Source organism: Oreochromis niloticus, linkage group LG12 (genome assembly GCF_001858045.2).
Source record: "Oreochromis niloticus isolate F11D_XX linkage group LG12, O_niloticus_UMD_NMBU, whole genome shotgun sequence".
In the NCBI taxonomy this organism is placed as follows: Eukaryota; Metazoa; Chordata; class Actinopteri; order Cichliformes; family Cichlidae; genus Oreochromis; species Oreochromis niloticus.
The window spans coordinates 279,824-307,403 of NC_031977.2; the positions used below are offsets into that span (position 1 = coordinate 279,824).

Below are 27,580 nucleotides of genomic sequence, written 5' to 3' on the forward strand. Positions count from 1 at the left end.
TGACATTTCAGACAAACCAAAAGTTTAATGACGTAAGATAAACTGTATTCCTAATTATCACAACGTATACTCTAATTAAAATAATATCATAAAAAAATCAACATTAACACTGGCTTATAAACTCAAGAGCTCCCTATACTTATATTATAAGTGATACTTGAGAAGTATTTGTAGGGTACAACTGAACTATTCGTGTAGTAAAAGTATTCTTCAGAAATAATCATAACAATACAAACTTATTATAAATTCAATATTGAGAGAAATATGTAAAATAATAGATGTTATAATTTACAAGGAATAATTTAAACACATCGCGTTCAATGTTCAGTCATCATACACAACCACATGCCAAGAGTCATTATAATAATATTACACACAGATTTAAATAAAAGTTAACCCAGTGCTTAAGAATAAAATTGTTTTTGTTTGTTTTTTTAAAAAAAAACAACAATAAATCAGTTCATGCTGAAATGATTTTCCCCCTGCCTACAACCTCAATGAGTAAGCTAACAACCTTATCTATAGATCTCTTTATTAAACAGCCTGTAGAAAAGAGCTTATTTATGTTACTAAAAACCATGTCTGTACTAATATAAATAAATCACTAACTAATTAATGAATGTCTCAACAATACGCCCTTAATAACAACTTACTTCTAATAACTTATTCTCCTTTGGCAAAAAACTTGGCCTTGATGATCATGTGCTGTTGGGCTCCTGTCCAGATTTGTGTTTACGGACATCCGTTCATTGGAAGTGAGACAAGTGTCAAAGATATCAGGTCACCTTTCTCTTCTCTTTGCAATTTATTTACAGCCTCAAAGGTGATGTAGACACACACAGAATGAAAGAGAGCACAGAGGAGAACAGCAGGGATGCAGAAAGTAAGTAAATATGAATAAAGTATTGTTTTTACTACTTTGGGTTTTGGGGTTGGCTGCTCCTGAGTGTACTCTGTCATCTCACTTTCACTTTCACATGTGTCTCTTTATGAACCAGGACAATGTTTCAAAGGGAAGGACTCATGAAATGTCATGTACGAGACGCTTGTATTGCAAGACACAGACAGGAAGTGTTTAGTAATTCTCTGTAATTATGCTTCTATACACATCTTTACACAGAAAATATTGTTTACTGCTATATTAAAGTTTCATAAAGAACCAGTAATAAAAATGCAACGTAAAGTACACATTATCAGTAAAGTAAAAATATCTTTAGTATCTTTTCAGGTAGTGAATTAATTATATGAGGAATTTTTACAATAAAATTATTTAAAAGAAAACAATCATTAGAAATCAGCATGTTTAGAAAACTGATGGAACATGATTTGTATGAAGGCTACCAGACTGCAGCAATGTTGTAATGAACTGAAAACCTTACAGTATCAGTAGCTCAAGATCAGTAGCTTATCACCTATTGATATAGATCTAGTCTACACCCCTTTAGCTCTGTTATATCCTTAAAGTGTTAAGATGACATTTAGGTGTACTACACTTATACACTGTTTTTAAAACTGCAAGGTAAAAATAGACCTCAACAACTCTGCTAGTAGTGCATGCCAATATAGTGTTAAATACTGTTTTGAATTATTCACAGTTAATAGTTAGAATTGTGTGAATAATAATAATAATAATAATAACAACAACAACAATAACAACAATAATAATAATAATAATAATAATAATAATAATAATAATAATACCAGATGCATAGAAAAACCTCAAAGAACATTGTGGCCAAATATCATGAAACACCAATACAATCATTTACCTTTGTGTGGGGGAAAATCCAAGTGAGTGGTGCTTTGTGACTGTTACAGCTGTCCTGAGTTAATATAGTCAAAACATCAAAGGACACAAAAAAGAGTGTCTCATAACTAACACTGTGGGTCTACTGACAGCCACTGCAAAGTCTTTGGTCACATGTGCGATTCTCCAAGGACTGTGTCAGCCTGTCATTATGCTGCTGAGAAGTTTGATCTGATGGAGTCTTCTCGTAACTGACGATGCTTTCCAGAGTCACATTCTTCGCCGTGTGTGCGACGCTCAATGGTAATTCTGTAGTTTTTTCTGAAGGATTCAAAATAAAGTAGAAAATGATGCCTTTCAATATGTTTGTTTTTCGTCTAGAATTTTTACTTTAATTCCTCTCTTTTACCATTAAATCATACTCAACAAAGTCATGGAGAGCTCTGAAAGCAGGGGCTAAAGTTAAAACAGCATAACATGCAAAATAAGTCAGGAAAATCTAATATGAAAGCCCTTCACTTGAGTGTTTGATGATGTGACTGCTGATAGACTCTGAAGTGCGCAGAGTTTTCATTTCTTCCTAATTTCAGTAAGTAAACCAGTTTTGAGTCAGTAAGGTTTCATTTGAAATATAATTCCTAAAGTGTACAAGGTTTTTATCCAAGGCAAAATTACAACAGAACACGCCACTGTCCAGAAAAGCTGACTACATAGTTTTTTACCTGAAAAAGTAGAATGCTACAAGGATTACAGCCCCCAGAACAGCTCCGACTATGACTCCAGTCAAAGCTGACACTCCTAGTCCACCTGTGTGGACGAGGACTTATTAGTGAAAACAAACATTGCACCAAAAATATTGCCATCAATGTCAAACATGTAATTAACATACATTTACAGGGTGTGTCTGATTTATCTGTTTTCTCAGGGTGGTCTTTATCCCCTCCTTTCAGAGTGAAATGCTCAGTGTTGAATGCTGGCAACAGCTGAAAAGTTCCATTTACACCAAAGTAATTAGCCACCACCTGTAAATGAGTAAAATTGTTGTTGTTATTAAGCTGCACAGCACATTCACAATACGAAGCCTTAGAGCTTCTTCTTACCTCATAGGTTCCTGCTTCAACATTTGTCATGGTCATCAAAGAGAAATCTCCATTTCTATCACCATTGGCATCTATAGACACTTGGCCAGCAATTCCTGCAACCCATTGTGAAGCAGCGTTATTTGACTAAATCCCAGAAATGTAGAGGGAAAGATACCTCACTACCTCATAGTGCCATGAAAAGGTTTTTGTTTTGTTTTCCTTTTTGGCATATTTGTCACGTTTACATCTTTCAGATCACAAAACAAATTGTAGTACTAAACAAAGATAAAGTTCTTAAATAATCTTCCCAGGAGTGACTAACCTACCAAAATTATTCCGAGAGTGCATCGACAGTGTTGGGAAGGTTACTTTTAAAATGTATTCCATTACAGAATACTGAATACATGCCCCAAAATGTATTCTGTAACGTATTCCGTTACGTTACTCAATGAGAGTAACGTATTCTGAATACTTTGGATTACTTAATATATTATCCTGCTGTTTACAACTACGTGAATGTACTATTGCTGTGATTTATTACTGTTACTGAAGGTCCGCGGCTCCGAACAGTAGTAAAGGGACCTCGGGCTAATACAGTGGGTTCCGTGTCGGGCTGGTAGCCGAAAACTAGCTTTACTTTGTTGTCTGGGTCAACTTTGCTTGCCAGAGACAGAGAGAGGCGTTGAAAGGCTGCTCCAACGGAACTTATTTTTTCCGGAGGAAAACACGAACACTGTACAGTTGAGTCTTAATAGCTTACTTACAAATGGGCTCGTCAGGCACTCTTCTTGGCTGCAGTGGTTATTATTATATTTACATGCTTCCAGCTCCCGTTTTTGCTCCGTGACAGCTCGGACTTTTCCTTTCTCTCCCTCCCTCGCTCACAGACACATAACGTGTATGGTAGTCCATTCTCGCTGCAGCACGGACTACACCGCCCATGAGGCTACATTCTTTAGGGCCATGCCTGTAGCATTCTGCCTTTTAGCTTAGCACAACAACAACAACAAAAAAGCGCTCTCTCACCCAGGAAACACGCAGAGAGAGAGCGCGTCACCCTGTAACCATGGCAACCGTAACGCTGCCGCCTGGAACAACAGAACATAGCTGTCAAACAAACCCAAATAATCCTGACCCGCGACAATATGAAACAGGAAAATACCGCCGTGTAATCCATTTATTTCAACAAAGTAACTGTATTCTGAATACCACCTTTTTAAACGGTAACTGTAACGGAATACAGTTACTCATATTTTGTATTCTAAATACGTAACGGCGGTACATGTATTCCGTTACTCCCCAACACTGTGCATCGACATCTCCTCCAGGAGGTCACAAAAGAACCTAGAACAACATCTAAGGAACTGCAGGCCTTCATTGCCTCAGTAAGGTCAGAGTTCATTATTCAACAAGACACAGAGCAAAAATGGCATCCATGGGAGAGTTCCAAGGAGAAATCCACTGCTGACCAAAAACAACACAAAGGCTCATCTTACATTGGCCAACAAGTATCCTGATGATCCCCAAGACTTTGGGGAAAATACTATGTGGACTGACAACACAAAAGTTGAACTTTTTGGAAGGTTTGAGTCCCATTACACTGACGTAAGACTAACACAACATTTTATCAAAAGAACGTTACAGCAACAGTCAAACATGGTGGTGGTAGTGTTATGGCTTAAGGCTGCTTTGCTGCTTCTGCTTCAATTAAAACCAGGAAGCTCATGCTTACTTGGTTTATGCAGCAGGAAAATGATCCAAAATGCACCAGTTCATCTCTGCATAGCTTAAAAAATGGAAAGGGTTTGGACTGGTCTCAAAGTCCAGACTTAAATATGATTAATATGCTTTGGCATGACCTTAAACAGGCTGTTCATTCTTGAAAACCCTCCAATGCGGCTGAATAAAAACTCTTTGCAAAGAAGAGTGGGGCAAAATTCCTCCAAAGAGTTGTAAAAGACGGGAGTTCTTGCTGTCATTGTGGCAGAGCCAGTTATTAGGTTTAGGGGAAAGTCCTTTTTTACATTAGACCACGTAGATAACCTCTTCCCACCTTTATAAATGAAATCATCATTTTAAAATTACATTTTGTGTTTACTCAATTTATATTTGTCTAATGTTAAAATCTGTTTGAAACGTGTAAATGTGACAAATATGCAGAAATACTTTTTTGTAGCGGCCACAGACATAAAGCATGTGGTTCCAGTCATGCTTTGGATAATTCACAGTAGTTGGTTCAAAAACTGCTTCTCAGATTTGTTTGTTTTCTAGAGAGCAAATGATTTCAGAGTGATCCTTATCATTTTGCACAGTACCTGCAGAGTGATCAGTCACTGTTTTATCTGTACAATGATATATTAATGTCAGTGTTAATTCCACGTCAGCCTGTTTTTTTACTCATTTGCATCAGTGGCATTTAAAAGTTCATTCTTCATTGCTTTTGTTTTGTTCATGTGCAGATGTTGCTTTACAGTTAAGCAAATCTGAAGTCTACAAGTTTATATTTTATCATATATGAAATAAAATCAGACTAAATTATGGTCCCATAACACCATCTCGTGTGTTTACCTTCGAATGTTCTATTCCACATACGTGAGGTGATCTCTGTTCCATTCTTCTTGCTGTACTCATTTTTCATGGCTTCATGCAAGGCGATGGTATACAGTAACAGGGCATCATGGAATCCCTCAACAAACATGTTGACCTGACATGAAACAAATTCATGAAGTGACTGTGCTGTTCACAAAATCACGATGGCTTTTTAGGACAGCTGTTACGATACATTGTATACATTTATCTTTTGAAGAACTGACAGATATTTTATATTATCAATTTACTCAATACACAAATGGTAAATGGACTGATTCTTATATAGAGCTTTTCTCCCACAGTACTCAAAGCTTAATACAACATGCTACATTCACACAAGCACTTTCTTCTATGATTTTACTGAACTAACATTCATACTCTGTTGGACGTATCGGAGAGAAACTTAATATCTTGCCCAAGGATAGTTGACATGCAGACTAGGGGGAGCCAGGGATCGAACAACGAACCTTCCGATCAGAATCTACCTTCTGAGCTACAGCCACACAAAGAGACTAAGTGTAAATGTCTTGATGCATGCTCAATCATCCAGGTAAGTAAATCCCAAAAAGTTGATTCTGTTCATCTGCATCTGTTTTCAGTGCAAAAATGTTTTGTCACTCATCCAAGTGACTTCTTCAGTGACTGAAACTAGCACCACTGAATGAACAGTGGGCTAGTTTCAGTCATTGTGCAAATGTCCTGTTTATAAGGTTGGAAACCTGCAGTCAGCAGAGACTGAAGAAGTCACCTGCATGAGTGTTGAAACTTCTCTCCCACTGAAAACGTCAGTGTAAATCAAGTGTAAATTATTTCTCTAGTTGGTTTTATTAGGCTGTCTTAATCTACTTTTAGAACTTCTACAAAGTATCCCAGTTTAGGAATTTTAAATATCACTGCATGATAAAAACACATTTGTTTCTGCTAGCCTCTGAAAAAGGTGGTACACAACATTGTATGAGATCTTGCTGGCCCTGGGGCTAAAACTGGATTCTGGCAGGCTCCATAAGCGAGTTAATTCCCACAGACTCCCATGATGTCACGGTCCTGGGTCTTTAATCCAGTATTTTTAGTTTTATTCTGGACTTATTAGAAAGTTATAAGATAATGAAGGATCTAGTTCCTGAATATGTTATTTTTACTGCCTCTGTTTATTATTTATAGTTCTTGATTTTTGTTGTTTTATTTTAGTTCCTCTTTTGTGTCCAGTCTGTCTCATCTCTGTGTTTCAGTCTCCAGTGTTGCTGATAGCCCAACAACCAGCTGCAGAAAAGAACAAAGTTATAACATACAAAGGCTGAAGTGAGTGTCCACCTCAGCCTGTCTGTACTCTTCATGCTGTATATTCTTTATCAGCTTTTTTTTTGGAGGGGGGGTATTTTTTTTTGTTGTCATTTTTGGCTTAAAAAACCAACATGATTGTGGTCAAAACTTTAAGTCTTTAAAATGACTTCACAATTAATAGACAAAATTGTTTGATTTTGTTTTTTGACTTTTTCCCAATTTGAACTTCCCTAAAACCTATGACATGTATAGAAATAATGCTTGGGGTTTTACTCGCCAGTTTGAGGTTGTACTTGCTCTGAGGGGGTCATCTAATTGTTGGGGTTATCTGTATTATTGTAGGATCTTTACCTTGAGGGTTTTTTTGTTGTAGTTTGACGCTATATAAATAAAACTGAATTGGAATAATCTTAACAGCAGTTTTAGTGTGAGCTAATTGTGTGGATGCCCTCAAAGGGCTTCCACACTATTGAGTTCCTGTTTCTCTTTATTCTTTATTCCACTATTTACTAGTTGCTTCCGTACGTTTTTCAGCACTTAACTACTTCCTCAGTTTTCAGCCGATTTTCACCGTTCAAACTCTAAACTGTTCTGCTCTTTCTGCTAATGCCGGCTATGACTTTTGGTGTTTATTACTATTATACTTTTTAAAATATTACACTTTTTTCCTTTAATTTGTCCCATTGAAATGAATGGAAAACTTCCACAATTCTGCTAAAACTTGCTTGTTTTTGAAATGTAACTACTTCCTCATACTTTCACCCAGAAACTCCATTCAAACTTTAAAATGTTCTCAGATTATTGGGCTATTCCTGTGTGATTCAGCTTTTTCAGATCTGTTACCGTTTTAATTTTATACCTCTTTAAGTTTTCAGTTCCAAAACTGTGATTTTTCAGAAAATACATGCGTTGCTATGGTTGCTATGCAACTGACAGTGAGCGCTGGTCTGTTCTGAATTTTCTCTTCATGTCCGAACAACTTCTCGCTACTCGCTCAATTTCCACTCAACCCCCACAAATTATACATCAAAACGTAGGTATTTTTGCTGGCTTTCAGACAATGTCACTATCTTTATTGTGAGATTTACCGTTTTTTCGCAATTTGCCTCGAAGTGACACAAGGTCTGAAAACTCCCCATTCAAAGTCTATGGGGAGGTTTTAAAATTCAGAGCTGAAATTCTCTAATGAGAGGCATTTTCAAATCGTCATATCTCTTTAACAAAACAAAGTTAGGACATGAGGCTTGTGCCAATATATCTTCAGACACTGCTGACACTCACAGTGGAAGCAGTTTTTACAATTATCTTACCGTTGAGCAATGAATTACGTTTGTTTGAGGGGCGGAAATCTGTCCTTCTCTCAGTCTTCAAACTCTGGAAATGAAGCCGTTTCTTTTCTCGTCATATCTCCGCGATGGAGGTAGAACGAGCTATTAAAATCGCAGTCAAAATACACCAAAGTCCACCGATTCACCCAGTACAAGAATTATGCTGCTAGCCCTCCTAGTTTTTGAGTTACACGACGTTTTGTAACACCAAAAAACGGCGTTTTTCGCCTCTCACCGCGATCTATTTTCTGACTGTCCAAGTATCTGTCTTTCAGACAACCGCCCCCTTCCCAGGTGGCGCAATCAGTAATGACACGGCTCTGCAGCTCAAAGGTCGTGAGTTCAATCCCACCTTGGTCCACGTTTTTTTTTTTTTCACCACAACTTTATACACTATCACAGACCTGTAATTTATATTGCTAATTTATTACAATTCTGCAAAGTTTTATGATTTTAGCAGCTTTTCTAATATGGACCTCAGATTCTTGTTAACGCTCCATGGCAGAAACAAGTACACAGCCTGATGAAGCAGACAGAGGCAGTACCTCTGATTGGTGAATTTGAGCAGAACCAGGTTGTTCTTTCATTTCATTTCTTTATTTATTTCACACATCGTTCAACAGTGTTTCTTTTTCTACATACAGAACCTTCTGCCTCTTTTCAGCAGAAATTCTGCTCATTTACCTCTTTTCAGCGCAACGTTCTGCTTCTTTCCCTCTTTTCTGCAGAAATTCTGCTAAGTCACCTCTTTTCTGCAAAATTTTCAGCCTTTTCACCTCTTATCAGCACAATTCTCAGCAGCTTCTGCTTATTTCAGCAGAATTGTCAGTCTGTCCACCTCTTCTTTGTGAGAGTCAGTTTGGGTCAGTAAGATGAGTAGCTGCCTAGAGTCCAGGAGGGCCAGGTTCGAATGCTGCTCAGGCCAACATTTTTTTTTTTCACCACCATACAACTTTTCATCTTTTTCAGCTTTTCAGCAGACAGCTTCAGCATTAAGGCATCCACACAGCATTTTCGCAGGAAATGCAAATTTTCTAGTATACTAGACTGCTATTTAACTGCTATTTAACACTAGACATATATTATGACTAGTGTTATTTTATTCTAACCCTGGAAAAGTCCTGTACAGTTCCAGTTGTCACACATTTATATTTTTTTTAGTTCTGTTCACTCAACCCTCCAAAATCACTGCCTTAAACCACGAGATATGAGGCAAACATATCAGCATTTACGACTCAGTTTTCTTATGCCTTACACTTCTTTGTTTTAGTCTGATATTGATAGACATACTTACATTTTCACAGTCGTTGCAGTCACGAAGCCCTACTTTTTCAAAGGGCATTTTCATTTCTATGGAGAAGTTCTCAAACTCAGGCTTGACAGTTCTCAGGAGAGTCACAGTGTTCAGAGCAGCGTAGGCTTGCCTTGCATCGTTGTCGTATTCATCACCTCTCTTCCATGAGCCATTGCCTAGAATTTAAGTTTCCAGGGACAGAAAAAAGCTACATTTACCAAATAATTTACAAATGTAATGCTTTGCTTGTTACATAGAGCATGCTAGATACATTTTACATACAAACCCTATCAAATTGAACCTGTGAAGTAGAACTAAGAACTACTGAGAGTCTTTCTTTAATCGTTTCACATCTACTGATGCCTCATAAAGAAGAGAACTTGTGCTATATCAATAAAATTGAATTAAAGTGAACTAAAGTAGTCTGCAATGATTCTAATTTGAAAGAATTAAATGGATAATGTCACTAATATCCATCCATTTATCCATTTTCTTCCGCTAATCCAAGGCCGGGTCGCTGGGTCAGCAGCCTAAGCAGAGAAGCCCAGACCTCCCTCTCCCTGGCCACCTCCAGCTTGTCCGAGGGAACACCAAGGCATTCCCAGGCCAGCCAAGAGATATAATCTCTCCAGCCTGTCTTGGATCTCCCATGGGGCCTCCTCCTGCGAGACATGCCTGGAACACCTCAACCAGAAGGCACCCAGGAGGCATCCTTGTCAAATTCCTAAACCACCTTAACTAGTTCCTTTTGATGTGCAGCAGCAGCGGCTCTGACTGAACTTCTCACCCTATCTCTAAGGGAGAGGTAACTCGTCCCTGACCCGGAGCCTCATGAACCTATGGCGGCACAGCAGTAGCACACAACGACCACTCCAGACTAAATGATTTTGTTTTTGTGCTTTTTATCACACACACCTTCATACATCAAGTTACTTTATGCACAATGCTCAGTCTTTTCACTTCATGTAGTCCTGTGTTGATTGTCTGTTGTATGTAGCACCATGGCTTCGGAGGAACGCTGTCTCGTTCACTGTGTACTGTACCACTGCACATGGTTGGACTGACAATAAAGCCACTTGACTTGACTTGAGTGGGCACTCGATCCTTTTCCGTCTGAGGACCATGGCCTCAGATTGAAGGTGCTGATTCTCATTCCCTCACGTATGCTTGAGAGGATAAAGAGCTGGTCCAGTATTCCGTGACTGGGACGAAAACTGCATTGTTTCTCTTCTATCCGAGGTTCGACTAACAGACGGAATCTCCTTTCCAGCGCTGTGACATAGACTTTCCCGGGGAGGCTGAAGAGTGTGATCACCGTATAGTTTCAGCACACCCTCCCTCTGTCTTCTAAAAGACAGGAACCACCACCTTGGTCTGCCAGTCCAAAGGTACCACTCCTGATCTCCATCGTAGAGGCGTGTCAACCAAGACAGCTTTACAACATCCAAAGCCTTCAGAAACTCAGGGCGACTCTTATCCACCTGAAGAGCTCTGCATCCAAGGAGTTGTTTAACTGCCTCAGTGACCTCACTCCCGGTGATGGACGAGTCGTCCCCCTCATCCCCAGACTCTGCTTCCTCTATGGAAGACATATCAGTGGTATTAAGGAGGTCCTCAAAGTATTCCTTCCACTGCCTGAATCCTCAGTTGAAGTCAGCAGTGCTCCACCAGCACTTGTACCCCTCCTGAGTCGCCTGAGTTTGCCAGAAACTCTTCAAGGCAGTCCACAAGTCTTTTTCCATGGCCTCTCCAAACTCCTCCCACACCTGAGTTTTTGGTTCAGTCACTGCCCAAGCTGTGTTCCGCTTGGCCTGTCAGTACCTGCTTCGGAAGTCCCACAGGCTAACCAAGCCCGATAGGACTCTGGGACTCCTCCTTCAGCCTAATGGCTCCCTTCACTTTTGTCCATCTGGTTTGGGGGTCACCACCACGTGGGCACCAACCACCTTGCAGCTTATTTTCTGCACACTTGGAAGGAGAGGTGCAATCTGCAACTTTACCTCTATTTTCCATTTAAACGTATACAGAAATGCACTGCCTTACTTAACTGGTACACACTTTAACAAACCTTGATAGACAACGCCAGTGCTGTCTAATAATTATTTACCTTTAATATGTATTTTAGACACATTTAAGGTAATGGATGTTAACTTACCATAAGAAGAGGCATTAAAGAGTTCAACATTAAAGAATATGCATTTGCCAGTTGTCATCTGTCGTTTGTGTGCAGCCAGCATGATCTCTCTTATTTTGTCTGCTCCCATGCACATAATCACCACTGCAGAGAAAATCAGACAGAGACAAAAAGTCATTTAATAGGCTCATCAGTTTATTTGGACACAATAAGTTATGAAAAGGGACAATTAATTTAGGTAAGCTTTAGTGTAATTTACATTAAAAGATAACCCAAGCTCCACAAATAATAGTAAAAATAATAACAATTGAGTCAGATTCACAGTCAGGGTGGTGTGGTTTTGCCACACTTGTATACATTTTTGCATTGTGTGGCAAACAGACATCAAATAATCGTAATTTCTAACAGATTTTCATTCCAAGCACATCAGATATTTAATACATTTAATTCACTGGGTAGCCAGTTACAATATTTCTTGATGTGCAGGTTAGTGCTCCACAATAGCATGTGTCCAGTTCAGAACTGTTAACAACAAAATCAAACGCCCCACATGTCCCAGATGTAATTCTTTTTTGAGGAGCATATCATGTTAATCAAATTCTAACACACATACCTCACATAGCTTCAAATGATGAAAAGAACCATCAAAGTGAAAACAGTAAGAAATTTACCACAAGCCTATCTCCAGCACAGCTGCTGATAATTATTACTGTAAGCAACAGGCCTGACGTGCACGTATACACAGAGCGCTCTGTGGACTATTTCCAACAGTGTGTTGCTGGTTGCACAAAATGTAACCAGTGGATGTGTGGTGTGTATTCCTGGATGCACGTCACTCTGATTAGAGCCTGCAGATGGAACAGATACTGGACCAGCTGCCGTCAGAGACAGCTGGGTAAAGCTAATCAGCTGATGGACTCCATGCAGTGTGCTGCTTTTGGGCCACATTGGCACAATCAGTGCTGTTACTTAAACTGTATATTTTCAGTTTAATCAGTCATTTTAGTCAGACACCGTCCTCACATCTGATGGAACAGATAAGCTTTTAACTTAATCAAGCCCTCTCTACAGACTGCATCATGACTCATTTCATTTCAAAACCTGATTTGATCTTCAAGATGAAGAACTTTCTGATCCTGCTTGATGTCGCTGCACAACAGACAAAGCATTTAGATACACACTAATGAGCTGTAAGGAAAAGATTCATTACAGCAGCCCAGCTTCTTCCATTTCTCAGTATCTGGTGTTCATATGCAGATGTGGACAGGGGCATGCCTGAGAACATCCTACAGAGGAAGGTGCTCAGGAGGTATGAACTGCACAGCTGACTCATATCAACACAAACAACCAGGACTTCAAGTTGTCTCCAGATGTACAAGCTCCTGTTTCTAAGATGGAGTTAATACACTACATAGATGAAACCTATATTTTGTAACCTTTATATACTTAATATAATTTGTTGGTTTACCACCTCAATCATTGCAAAGGGCTTGGACCATAGAACAGAGATTATATGAGTCCTACATTGTTTCACTTTTAATAAGAAGCACCAGCTGCTTCTTTTTTTTAAAAAAACCAAACAAACAGGAAGTGCTTGGTGGCCTGACACACTAATATGCCCTGAGAAAAAGAGGCATGTGCCTTACCAGTTAAACCATATCAAGATGAATAGAGGACACTTTAGTTTAAACGCAACATAACTGTGTCTTTTTCCCTTTTGCTCTCTGGACAAAGCTGTGATGTCCGTGGCACAGGTAAGGACATGCTTTGGTAGACTGGTGATGAAATGGGCCAAACGGCAGGTGTTCCTACTGATGGCTGTCCACATGTGATGGGAAAAATTGTTGGAGATTTGATGCAGAGCTGAGATAAAATGACTAAAATAAACACAGGTGTCGTATATGTCAGTGCTAGAAATGAACCGTGCTACGTTTTTTACAGTTTGATTCACTGCAAGTCAGGATCAGTGCTGGATTTGTATTTTTCTCAAAAGAAGAAAGCTTTACACACATACAGTGTGGAGACATTATTGTAGCGTCTTTAACTTCAAATATAAAACGTCGTGATCCTGTTGTGATTTGGCGCTGCACAAACTGAACTGAGACATGCTCAGAAGATGCTGGTTCTCTTTGGATGCACCTTCATGTGTAACTTAATTTCAGTGACTAAGTTTAACAAATACAGATGCAGCTTCTTCTCATTTGTCCACACTTTGTATTTTGACGTCAGACATTACTGCATTTGTTTAAGCTCCAAACAGAATTCTGGAGTTAAAAAGTGCAGATAAAGTCACTAAACTACGAGTGAAACAGCAACAGCACTTTGTGAGCAAGTATGCACACTTTATTCACACTTGTGGAACACAGATTTAATATAAAATTAAATTATTTTACATTTGAGTTCAGAGATTGGTCTTCACACTCCAACACGCTGGGACAAGTTACCAGAACTATGTAGTCAGTGTTTCTCCAATGCTAAAAACCAACCACTTTTCAAATTGTAATTGTATCATTATTATTATTATTATTATTACTCAATTAAATTCAACAATGCAAAGTCCTCGAAAACGAGAAAACAAATTATTAATCAAAATAATAGAGTTCATATAATGCACCTTGATTTGCGTATTAATTGCAGGAATTTAAAGATAATCATCTGAAGAATTTAAGAAATCCATGTTAGTAAACAGATTCCTCACTACTCTGTAGACCGCAGAGCCTTTTCTGTTTACTTTAAACTAAATATTTAATGATCGAAATGAATGAAGTGAGCCGAGGAGGAAAAAGTCAAATGTAACGAATGATTTTGCTGGGTTGTATAAAAGGGTTTTTTTTCCCCCTCTGGTGTCCCAGTGATTAAAAATAAATAAACCAACAAACACATGGCTGCACAAACAAGGCTTGCAATTGAAAAACAGTAACCCCAGCGCCCCTTCTAATAAGGAAGATTCAGAGTCTCGCTGGAACATTCCTCACAACTCTGTCACTTAAACACACCTCCTGAAATATCCCTTGAGTCAGTGGGACAAACTTCACCTCAGTACTGCCAGCACTGTAGCACCCTTTAATTACACTGGGCTCTACACACACTACTGGCCCTGTATATGCTCTGCAAGCCATTCCACGGGGCAGCGCTTGCAGCCAGCAATATTTCAAAACTTCTGGATTTTCCTTTTTGCTGGGGCGCTGATGCTCGTTACAAACGAACTCAGGAATGGGCCAGCACATGGAGCACTTACTGAGTGCCCACACTGTATTTCAAATGCCCTGTTTTGCCTGTTAGCTTTCAAACTAGAACATAGTGAAAATGGGCAGAGGCAAATTGTAATGCCATTTCCATAAAACAACAAGTGATGTTGGATGTGCTTGTCAGACAGGTGAACAGAATAAGGAAAAGAAAGGAAGGTGGAACATAAATATATATATGTAGGTCAGTTAAACAGAGTCCTTAAAATACAGAAATCAATATTTATTTCCTGACTAACTGTTTCTCCTGATTATTATAGTCCTGGGGTACATATCACTGTCTGAACCTTTCAGCCTGATCATCAGGTCACTTGTGGACATAGACTCAAAGTGGATCACGAGTCCTACAGGAGCCTTGGAGGAGTTCTGTCCTTCATACAGATTCAGGACCAGAGTGCAGGTCTCAGATGGACAAACACTGGAAATGAACCAATCACAAGAAAGGTGCTTTATTTTCAGTTTGTGTTAGAATCTTTATGATGCGATCTTCCTACTACAAAATCGTCTATAACAAATAGTTTGGTTTTTTGTTTGCATATGTTGGGAGAAGCACATAGTTTTGAATTATTGGAGATAAATTATCTGAATTTCAGGGGCTGGACCATGCCTCCAAACACGCCCCTTCCGGTTCTTCTCTATATATGACCCCGCACCCCGCGCCCCAGTTCTACAAGCTGTTCATTCTGGTTTTCATGCCCCACCCTTTACATCTCATTAGTACACGGGGGGATCTGCCAGCCGCCCCCAGGCACCATCGAGGCCTTCAACAAACCGCAGCTCAATTCTTGATTTAGCCATTCGCCTTTATCTACTAAAACGCTGCCAAACCTAAAACAAGGACGTAAGCCCAGCGAGTGAAACTGCACTGTAAGCTGAAAATGGGCGTAATGTGATGTAACAGTTTTGCATGTCTTGCACTTACAACTGATCCAGCGTTTTCAGTTTTCCCTGTTTGCCTAAATATGTCCTCTTTCCACTTTCTTTCCCAGTTATTTAAAATACAAACTTCAACCTTTTTTAATTTCATCCACTTCTGATGGTAAAAACATCTTACATTGTAATTTTATTTGCATTTCAAACTGAGTATAAAACAATTAATTTTTCAGTTTTCAGGAAAATCAAACTAAAGGATCAAATTCCAAATGACATCATCTCAAAAAACTGATCAAATCTGAGAAGCTGAATCGTCAGATTATAACGGGCAAAGCTGACGACAGCCTGAAACTGAAGCTGATAAACATGTGATTCACTGCCTTTAATATTCATGGTTTAAAAGTAGCATAAATGAAGCATTTAGAAAAAAATAATATTACTCTTCAAATCTGTGCTTCAACATAGAAACATGACCCCCAGGTTGACTTAAGGTATTATTGTACAATACCCGCTCCAGAAAGTTGGGACACGGTCTAAAGTAATAACCCAACATTTGGTTCTCAAACATATCAAATCTTTAAACTTTTATTTTTGATGAAAATCTCATCAGTGTTTTATTTTTTGATGGCAATACATCTATAAGTATAAAGAAAACTGCATATGTCAACGTTTACCTGAAGTGGCTCTGAATCTAGTGTTGTATACCACAGCCACGGCTCTATCCATAATGCAATTACAAACACGCAGGCACTGCTTTTTCCAGACCTGGTGGAGAGAAACTGATGGCTGATGACATATTATTAGTTGCCTACGGTAACCTGAACATGTAAAGAGGAGCAGATGGTGCCCAGGAGGAGTATTAATGTCATGGTAGTGTTTCAATTTCTGTAGTTCTCAACACCATTCCTAGAGGAACTGATGAGCTTGGACTGATGAACTGAGACTGTAGTTAAGCTGTAACAGTGTATCGCTCATAAACGTTTTTACTTTAACAGTAAAGAAACATTTTTTCTTTACTGTGTAGATGGATAAAAAATACATAGTTTACATTTTTAGAAAAACAGAAGAAACAATGTAGAACCAGGTCAGCAGGCTTTGTTCAGTCTTAGCATTTAGGATGATATTAGCATATGTTAATCACATAATTTAACACTGATAATTAATGTTACTGGTTAATATGCGCTCTCCTAACCAGTTTCACATAAATGAAACTCCTGCAGACAGGGTTGCTCACCACATTTATTGGTTTACAAATTTTCAGTCTATCGAGGCTCCATCAGGTATAGGGTAAGGCAAATGTAAGGTTATAGGAAGCAATACCTGCTCTACAGGTATTGCTTCCTATAACAATGGCAAATAAAGATCATTTTTAAACTGCAACATGAAGTGCAAGCTAAGGTTGGGCGATATGTAAAAATGTTCCAACTGAAAATCATCAGTCGCACATGCGCAGACTTTTTGATGGGTGGAGCAATGTAATCATGCACAGACTGATTTGTGCGTTTAGAACACAGAAAAAGTCCAAACATGGACGAACTAATTGCCAAATTGCACACTGGAGGAGAAGGCGCAGAGAGAAATAGACTGTCAGCGAGGAGGTCGTAGACGGAGAGGACGATCCACTGGTTTGGTGGAAAATACATGAAAAACATTTCCCATTGATGTCACACATGGCACGGAAATATCTGTGTATACCAGCCACAAGCACACGGCAGAACGCGTCTTTAACACCGCTGCTAATGTTGTTAACCACCTGTGCACACTGCTAACACCTGATGAGGTAAACATGCTCGTTTCCTGTCACAGAATTTATAAGTTTTGTGTGGAGGGAATATTTGACATTTTCTTGTTTGTTTCAGTATTAATATAGATACTTTTTGGATTATTTATGTATTTATTTGTTTATTTATTTATTTATTTGAGATGTGCCGAATTGCACAAAAAACTTAACTTTACGTCAGAGATTTTTTTTTTTATGTTCGCTGGAAAAGACGTTTCAATTTTGAATGTATTTGTTGTTTGGTCGAGTGTGTCAGACAGATAAACACTGGAACGACTGGAACGCATAGGAACACGGAAGGTCACCTTTTCCGTTCCCATTGAATGCCTCGGGACGTGACAAATCGCCAGTACATTACGCGTCGGGAATGAGAACAGGCTGAGGTTGTGACCTACCTCCACCAGCTGAGCCAAGGCAGCATGGATGCATGCTTTCATATTGTTCAATCATGTTCCAAGTGTTGCTACAGAATTTGAGACTCATCAGAGGAGACGATATTTCTTCAGTCTTCAAACGGAAGTCTTCTAGCTAATGGAAGCACCTGTCATCATATTAACTGATATGGGGGACAGGTAACATCTGAAAACAACACTAGCTCCATTTTAAGTGATTTTATCAAAATGTACTAATTGGCTTTCATGAATAATAGAGTGCGATTACCTGTGAGACAGCTTTACACCTCGACTCTTACTGCTGAGCCGTATATATGTTGGAATATATGCTGTATATGCAATGTGGAATATATGCAGAATGTATTCTGATACTATCAAAATAAGAATGGCCTGTTCTGAAAAACACATCAAGCGTTGGTATGTTGCTCCAAAACCTGTTTATATTGTTCTGCATTAAAAGTTAAGGTAAATTCACAACAAAAGCAGATTAAAGGTTATTAAAGGATAAACCGACCCTTTGGGTCTTTATAAATATAGTAAAGGAAACACAAAACTCAAAATATCACAACACAAGAATCTGATTTTCTGGCTTTTCCAAGTGGATGACATGGATGTGGGGTGGTTGTAGCTTAGGAGGTAGAACAGATCATCTATGAATTAGAACGTTGGTGATTTAATCCCTGGCTGCTACAGTCAGCATACCCAATGTCTTTGAGCAAGATCCTATCCCCAAGTTTCTCTCCAGTCCATCCAGAGAGGGATGTTGGAAAGTAAACCCTTAGCCATAGGAAAACCTCATAAATGGGTGAAAGAGATATGTTGTATAAAGTGTTTTAAGTGCTCAGAACCAGCCCATTTTACCATTTACCAATACTACAGATAAGAAGCTAAGGACTTAGCAAATCCCTTTGAGTAAGAACTTTGCAGCACTGGGGAGAAAGAGCACCTTTTAACCGGAGCTCTCTGTCAAACAGGCCTCAGTGAGGGCAGGCATTTGACATTTGAAAGGTTGCAGCATCAAACGAGAAAGCAGAGAGATAAGCACAGAGAGTCTAACCACTAACAGCAGAAAGCACATAGCAGACACAAAAGTCTGTACCATTTGAGGTCTTAATGCATCGATCATCCAGGTAAGGATATCCCAAAACTGGACGTGGTGTTTTCACAAAACACTTTTCAGTAATGATGGGATTCCCCCAGCAGCCGGAGCTTATATCAGAATAACTAAGGGGACGTTCAAAGTCACCATCACTCAAAAGGAAAGACTGAAGCTCGATTTTAAAAGTAGATGACGCATCTATTTCCTGGACACCTAAAGGCTTTGAATCCCATTCTATTTTTGGAAACTGTGAGAAATGCAAGACAGTATGAGGTTAGAGCTGGGCGATATAAGATTTTTTCATATCACGACATGTTTTTTTCATTTCAGGCGATAATGATATATATCAGAGCAGAGCAGGCTGTACCTGCTTCGGAGACTCAGGTCGTTTGGAGTGGAGGGCCCACTCCTGAAGACCTTCTATGACTCTGTGGTGGCCTCAGCCATCTTTTATGGTGTGGTCTGCTGGGGGGGCAGCATCTCTGCTGGGGACAGGAAGAGACTGAACAGGCTGATCCGAAGGGCCAGCTCTGTTCTAGGATGCCCTCTGGACCCAGTGGAGGTGGTGAGTGACAGGAGAATGGTGGCTAAGCTGTCATCCCTGTTGGACAACATCTCCCACCCCATGCAGGAGACTGTGACAGCACTGAGCAGCTCCTTCAGTGGGAGACTGCGGCACCCACGGTGTGGGACGGAGAGATTTCGCAGGTCTTTCCTCCCCACTGCTGTCAGACTCTACAATAAAGACTTTTGCAGCTGATCAAACACACAAACCCACACATGTGCAATAAGACTGCTATACGTGCAATTCTTCTTCTGACGAAGTTGTGTTTTTGTATTTTCCTACTCAGTTGTATATAGTATTTGTATTTCTATTTTATTCTATTGTATATATTATTCTATTCTATTTTATTCTATTGTACATAGTATTTTATTTTATTTTATTTTATTTTATTGCATTCCAGTGTTTTCTAATTTCTGCTACATAACTTTGCACTTTTGCTGTAACAAAACAAATTTCCCACCTGTGGGACTAATAAAGGCCATCTTATCTTATCTTATCTTATCTTATCATGATATAAGCCAAATAACTATATTTGTAAGATTTAAATGTGCCGTTGCTCACAAGTAAAATGTGAAATAATTAGCAGCTTGTTTTAATTAAAATATTTATTTCCCATAATAAGTTCAACAGGGCAGATGTACTTAAGGAACATGAGACTTCAGTTTCAGATAAATAAAGGCAAATATTGCAAACTACACAAAAGGCAGCCGCTAAAGCGTTTAAGTTTCAAAATAGAACAAACAAAACAGACTAAATTGTCAATTCCACTTAGAAACAAAATATTAATTCTAAAAATAAATCTTAGGTCGTTTTATAGAAGAACAGACAAAATTGACTAACTTTTGTCAATATCAAATAAACTGAGAACTAAAAGGAAATTCTCAATCTCTCCTTGTTGTATAGCTTAGCTTTTCAAACAGTTTTAACAGTTACTTTAGTCTGACAAAAGCCGAATGACGAATTAGCGCTTTCAGTCAGAGATTGAGCATGCACCGCTTTATTGTATACCTTCACACTACGGAACTTCTGTGGCCCTTCCGTTTGACAATCTCTCCAGAATTGGAACCATCATCTGTTTTTTCTTCGGTAACCTTCGCTCACGCTCTCGGTTCATTTTTCTCTAGTCGGCAAACTCATTTCCTTCATTACCCGGGCTGCACGGCTGCAAAAACAAATACACATGTGCGCCTTGGCGCTTGTGCTGTATGTAACAAGTCACGTGATGTGACACTGCGGCTGTGATTGGTTCGGCTCTGCGCTACTTAATTTTGATTGGCCGTTCTTTTTTCTTTTTTTTTAAGAGGACAAGAGAGATGAGGCCTATCGCAATAGTTACATTTTTCTATCGAGAAAAAGTTATTTCGCAATACATATCGTTATCGTTCTATCACCCAGCTCTATATGAGGTCTTTAAGATATCACTGACCTGATCATTCAGGACTTGACACTGGATGGAGAAGGATTTTAAATTTAATTCGAGACTCAGTAAGTCAGTAAAGAGAAGCTCATATGGGCGAAATATGAGCTCTCGTTTTAGTTCCTGTTAGTATTCTCCCTGCTCTGTTATTATAAAACGGCAACCTATACTACATTATTATTATTAAGGAGTTCCTATTACTGAATGATCCTCTCATTGATTGTCATTGACTTCACTCTTAGAGTCACCACTAAGCAGCATATTAATGACATGACATTTGTGCACATGGGTGGCTGTAGCTAAGGTGGTAGAGCAGATCAGCTACTGATTGGAAGGTTGGTGGTTCGATTCCTGGCTCCTCCAGTCTGCATGCCAAATATCCTTGGGCAAGATACTAACCCCAAATTGTCCTCCGATGCGTCCATCGGAGTGTGAATGTGTGTGAATGCTTATTAGTTGCACTTGAGTTTAGAAGTGCTTGTGTGATTGGGTGAATGAGGCATGTTGTATAGAGCGCTTTGAGTACTCCGGGAGAGTCGAAAAGTGCTATATAAGAATCAGTCCATTTACCATTGGATGCAATGTGGTCAAATGTCTGTGTTTGTTGTATCTCCCCTGTCAGTTGTGATCAGTGCTGGGGTCGTCATGTGTTACACACATTACACAACACTGTTCTTAAAAGTAATCCAGTGTGTTACTTAATTACTACCAGGAGAAAATAATTCATTATGCTACTTGTTATATTAGTGTTGCATTTCGCCATGAGATGACCTGAAACACATTTAAACCCAAGTCTCCAGTCCCACACAAAGCCCTGTCCTAATATGATCTTTCTCTCAGTATTTAGGTATGAACGAACACAAAGATGAAAACACAAAGCAAAGATGAAAACCAGAACAAACTTTATCACCACAGTGACTCTACCTTAGAAACATGAACAGGTAGAAACAGAGGCTGCAGTCCAACTGCTTACCTGTTTGTTACCTGTTGAAGTTCAGGCTCTGGCTGCTAGGGTCAGCATTCGCCCACTCTAACATCACTTTGGGTTTATGGCTAGCTTAGCATTAGCATGCCATCTGTGTAGATGGATGCAGCTTGCACTTTAACGTTGCGCTCTCATCATTTTATGTAGTAAAAGTAATGTCCATATCCATGCTGTAGACTGCAACACGCAGACTGAAATCAGCTGATTGTAGCTTGAGTGCATGTCACACTGATAAGCAGACTAACTATTCACCCGAACTGAACTACTGTGACTCAGCTCTCTGCAAAACTGAGTCCCATCCCTACTGTTTATGCAAGATATTTGGACATTATTTCTGTTTTAGCAGTAATAACTTGCTATTAACCACAGACGTCATTATTTCCTTATTGCTGATCAAGCATCTCTGTGCTGTCAGATGAAAGCAACACCATACAGCACACAAAAAATAACTAATAATATGTAATTATTATCAAGTTGACCTGTTCATGTTGGTGCCAGGACACCACTCTGGATTGTTTGGGCCCTTCCAGCCGTGGTGATATTTCCCAGTACAATAGTTGCTTTGCAGGCTGTAACGCTGTGCTGTCTCTGAGTGACGGGCCAACAACACCATTTATAAAATCATGTTGGCAGTTGTTTTACACTCAATTAGTTGTTCATCTTGAACAAGTTGTGTAATATGCAACAGTCCATACAGTGTTGCACTTTATGATTAGAGTATGTTTGTGGGCATTTCTGGTCTTCTGGACTCTTCATACAGAGTTTTGTGTAAAAGCTGATCATGTCCTACAAACGTGACATCATAACAGATGAGAGAAGCAACTGAGTGCCAGAGGGGAAAAAAGCTGAGAGCTGTCACAGCATCATCAGACGTGATGCCTCTCACTGGAAGCTAGTTAGGAAAGTAAAGATTTACATTTCTTAGAAAAACCTGCTGTGTTCACATTGGTTATTGATATTTTTGTGTAGCCGTATATGAAACATGGAGGAGGGTTCAGCTCTGCCCACTGCTCGGTTGTTGAATCCCATAAAATATCTCAAACTAATTTCTTGCTATCAAGTGCACTTAGTCTCTCGTCACCATTTAAAGTTTATCACAGGCAACTTTTTAGGACACCGGCACAGCCGCTACTCTGATACGGTGCCACTTCCTCAGGGGCTGTCATGACCACAGCAGCGGTGCCAACAAGCTGCTAATCAGTGTTTTAGCCTCGCGCTTTAAGCACATACCACATGTTCAAATGTGTTGAGTGAGTCCCTGGCTGGATTGCTGGGTGGCCCTGTGATTTGCTGCATGTCATTACCATGCTTTATTTACCAACAGTAATCCCACTGGTTTAAATGGTCTTGGCTTCTTTACTTTCAAGTGGAGTTTTGATTTTAATGGCTCCATGCAAAAACACCTCTGGACACGCTCGCAGAGAAGAAGCTGTGTGACATAGTGATGAGCACTGAAACAGAGCAATCATGTAGACGTGACAGCATACATGATGCTGGTTGGCTGCTGTGGTTCCAGGTGAGTTGGAAATGTTCCTGGAGAGAAGGAGTCCAGATTGTCAAGTGAGAAGCAACAAAACCTTTAGACACGAGATGATGAACCATGCAGACAGCATGCAGGATGTTATGTAAGTCTGTCTAAGCAATGGAGGCAGTGGGTGGGGTGAGGCCAAACAAATACACACATGCCTATCACCAGTGATAGCTTGTGCTACACGAGGGATGTTTGCTTGGGTCTGAAGAGGAACGGGCTGAAAAATCACTGCTTTTTAAAGTATTTATTAATGTTTTCAGAGCTGTGAGGAATCACTGCAGAAGCAGCAGAGTTATATCTGACAGGGTTTCTCTCAGTTACAGGACGGCTTCCTTCTGTATTCATCTTAATTTTCTAAAAACACCAGAGGTTTTTAAAAATCTGGGATTATAATTGGATTCATTATTATAGATGTTAAATTATATTATCTACTGTAGATAGTGCCATGCAAAAGTATTCGACCTCTTTCTGATTCCTTAGTTTTTTGCATATTTATCACACATGATTCAGATGAAACAAATTTTAATAAGATAACATGATTGGTTTTTAATAATGGTTTCACTGTAAGATTAAACATATCAGATTTGAGTGTGGACTTTGAATAGGCCACTAAAAAACCTGTTTTTTAAAAACTATTCAGAGGAAGACACTCTGTGTGTCCTGCTGCAGAACATGAGTGAGCAAACTGACATTGTCCTAGAATTCATGGTTCCACTAATTATATCCAGATCCTGAAGCAGCAAAGCAACCCCCGACCATCACACCACCACCACCATGTTGAACTGTTGGTGTGATGTTCCTGTTATGAAATGCTGTCTTAGTTTTACATCAGCAGCGATGTCCATAGACCATTTCCCCCCAAATAATCAAACATCGTGTTTTGGCCCATGTGAGATGAGCCGGCGTTTCTCCTGGAAATCGCCCATCGATGCCGCTTCGCCGTCTCTTTCTTATTGTTGAATCACAGGCTTTGACATTAAAGGGGTGTGGCTAAGGAAATTAAACCCAGCTCTCCAAAAATGATGTGGTTAATCACGTGACTCATGATTTAACAAATGGGGGCAATTACTCTTTTTTTTCACAGGACCAGGTGGGTTATTTAAATCATCATGTAAAAACTGCATTTTAAATTTGTCTAATATTAAATTTGTTTGATGATCTGAAACATGAAAGTTTGAGAAATGTGCAAAAAAAGTGAAAATGCTTTTTCACTCTGCCTTTTGTTATGTGAATCGTGTGGTAAGAGAACAGGACAGAATAGGGAATAAGAGGAAACATCTCTCACAGCTTCAGGTTGCTTATTGTGTCTGATAAAACATTTAGTTGATTCAATGAACTGTCAGTTAATCCCTGTGCCTGAACAGATTGTGCTGGTTTTGGTAATAATGCCATTTATTGCGTGTACTGAAAGGCTGTGGAGGAGAAGATTACAAGACTGACCTAATTCAGACTGCTGAAGCTGAAACTTGGATAGTTGTTAATGTACAGACTGTGAATTTGTGTGACAGTGCAGGTATATACTTGTACTTACATTTTCTGGCAGTGCCTAATTTAGCCCATTATGATTGTTTAATTACCTGAAATCTGCTTTAGTGGAGGACTATGAAGTGCATGTACAAACTGATATGTCAGATAAATACAGGGTTGTGAAGGGCACATCAGTGTAGGGCTCATTTGTTTCATCAACTGAAACAGAACACAAACAATATGTAGTCTACACCAAGCTATGAATGATGGTTAGCTGTCAGCCAAATCCAGTGACCTAAAGTCAAGACTTATTTCAGACACCGTCTAATTAAGGGAGACGCTTTAAAGTGACTAAGGAAAGCTGCTTTACCTCCCATGTCATTGATGCTTCGCAGGAGCTCGTCCGTGTCCAGGGGTTTGTCTTCAGTTAACACATAGCTTTCGATGTTATAGTTACTCATCAGATGGTATACTCCTTCTAACGTGAAGTAACAGTTCCGCTGCTCCCGGTCGTCCTCGAAGACCAGCAGAGCGCTCTTCCAGGTGAAGTGTTCAAACATCGCCGTGAAAGTCTCTGCCATTTTCACGTAGGACGGGGCGATGCGAGTCAGGTGGGAGTATTCTTTGTTCTTGTTCGCGAAACCCGTGGCGAGGGCACCTGCCGAGATCACCGGGATGTTCCAGTGGGACGCCAGCCTTACCACTGCCGCAGCCTCGTACTCGCACACAGGACCCAGGATCAGGTCGGGCTTCTGTCCGCAAGACCTGTCCGCTAATGTGAAGAAAGCATCATAGAGGCAGTCGGAGTTTTCAAACTGGATGTTGAAGTTGAACCCAGAGTACTGACCCCCGTCCGCCTTCAGTCTCTTTTGTGCGTAATGGATCGCTGGTGCGACTCGTTCATATGAAAAAAGATAAGAATTATTTTGTGGCAAAAATACCAAAACATCTATGTCCTCGGTGATGGTGTTTGTCATAACTGGGCTCAGGGCTACCAAGAAATAGACACATAGTGTTCTCAAATGTGGCATGGTAGCACTTCCTCTTCAAGACAGACAGCAAAAGACTTTTAGAGAAATATTCTTCCAATGTTCCTTCCCTCAAGTTGGCTCTCGGCAGCGCACATAGAGCTGCAAACAGAAAGCCCTCTGTCGTTAGTAAATGCCTTAATAGTAAATAACTGTATTTGTCTTTGGGAGAAGCCAATCTGCCAGAATGGGTGTGTTTTATTCTGCATTTAGAGTCGCTTCCCAAGCTTCTGAACCTGTTCAAACTATTTTCTCAACAGTTGATCGTGCCAGGCTCGGAAATTCTTCCAGCTCAGTCAACAGCCATCATACACGCTGGCTCCGGCCTGGAGTTTAGAAGCATCTTTTCAGGATTATTCATGCGTCATCGGAGCGCTGCCCACCTCCTTCTTAAAGCTACACCGCTCCCGAGCGCACAATGAGCCACTTCAACGTAGCACGACTTAATGCGCTCCAGTTAATGCAGATGACGGCTCTTTATTTCTTGTTGATCAAGCTCTAACCATCTGTAACACAGCTATAGATCATTTATTTAGACAGGGTCAAACTGCAGGTGTGCATGGACTCTGCAGTAACCAAGATTTCTGTACAGACATTTTCAGCATTAGTAGCAAATAAGTCGAAAGACTGGTGGAAAAATGTGACCAAAAATTAAAATTTTGATGTTGATGGTATACAAACGATTTAAATGAAGCCCTAAGTTCTTTATTTTTTAAATGTTGGCAGTGAACTGGCAAAGAAATCATTTTAAGCTCAGCAGTGCATGCTTACACTGCTGACAAGCCTCTTGCAAAAACACTGTACACCATAAACAACAGTATAAACGACAAATTACAAGTCATGTCCGTGAGAAACAGGAAGAAACCCAGCAAAGATCTGACACAGGACCTGAGAGATGCATCTGACCCTCCAGTGGATCCATCTAATGTCACTGAGGCATCATCAGAAATGCTCCCAGTGAAAGCGTTGTTGTCAAGAAGCCATTCTTAAGGAAACAGGGAGGAAAGGCTGAGGTTTGCCAAATTACTCCAGAACAAGAAAAAACAAGAAAAGGACAAACATAAAGCAGAGATGTGTTTCTGTCAGAGGGGTTAATGTGTGGAATAGTTATGACAGTGATTTAAAAAAGGTGTACTTCATTTTCCTTGTTTAAAAACATGTTTAAAACTAGAGTTTCAAGAATGAAATGAGCAATAATAATAATACTGAAACTCTTGGTTGTTTTGCTTTGATTATTGTTATGAAATTTAATTTAATGTATTTACTTATCTAAGGTGGAAGGTTTTATGTTTTGTTTTTTGTTTGTTTGTTTTGCTCTTTTGCTTCAAGCCCTGTGTACACGAGCTGCACACTAAATGATCTTTTGTTTAAAGGCTTGGCGTAATACGCATGTGATTAGCTTTGTCTCATGCTTTCTTGCTTTGTGGTAGATCTTAATTCTGTATTCATTGAGATATTTGAATGCTAATCAAATAAAAATAAATGTTAAAAAATCACTGGAAGGCCGTATGGAGTGGAGAATCCAGATTAGCCTTTTTGGATCCAAATCGCCATCAGTATGTTCAGAGGAGCTCAGGATGGAGGTACCACAAGTGAGGGTCTACAGCACAGGTGTCGAATTCCAGGCCTCAAGGGCCAGTGTCCTGCAGGTTTTAGATGTATCCTTGATCCAACACAGCTGATTTAAATGGCTAAATGACCTCCTAAACATGTCTTGATGTTCTGCAGAGGCCTGGTAATAAA

General features: G+C 39.6%; 1 protein-coding gene across 1 annotated transcript; it reads right to left on the minus strand.

Annotated features, from left to right (window-relative positions):
- Positions 1-27,274, minus strand: npr3 (natriuretic peptide receptor 3). The gene is made up of 8 exons (XM_005461822.4): positions 25,180-27,274; positions 11,477-11,599; positions 9,322-9,497; positions 5,398-5,533; positions 2,848-2,942; positions 2,637-2,769; positions 2,470-2,554; positions 1-2,068 (listed from the first exon to the last, which is right to left on the minus strand). The coding sequence occupies exons 1-8, from the start codon at positions 25,838-25,840 to the stop codon at positions 1,957-1,959; spliced, it is 1,521 nt and encodes a 506-aa protein (XP_005461879.1). The 5' UTR covers positions 25,841-27,274; the 3' UTR covers positions 1-1,956.
- Between the last annotated feature and the right edge of the window lie 306 nt (positions 27,275-27,580).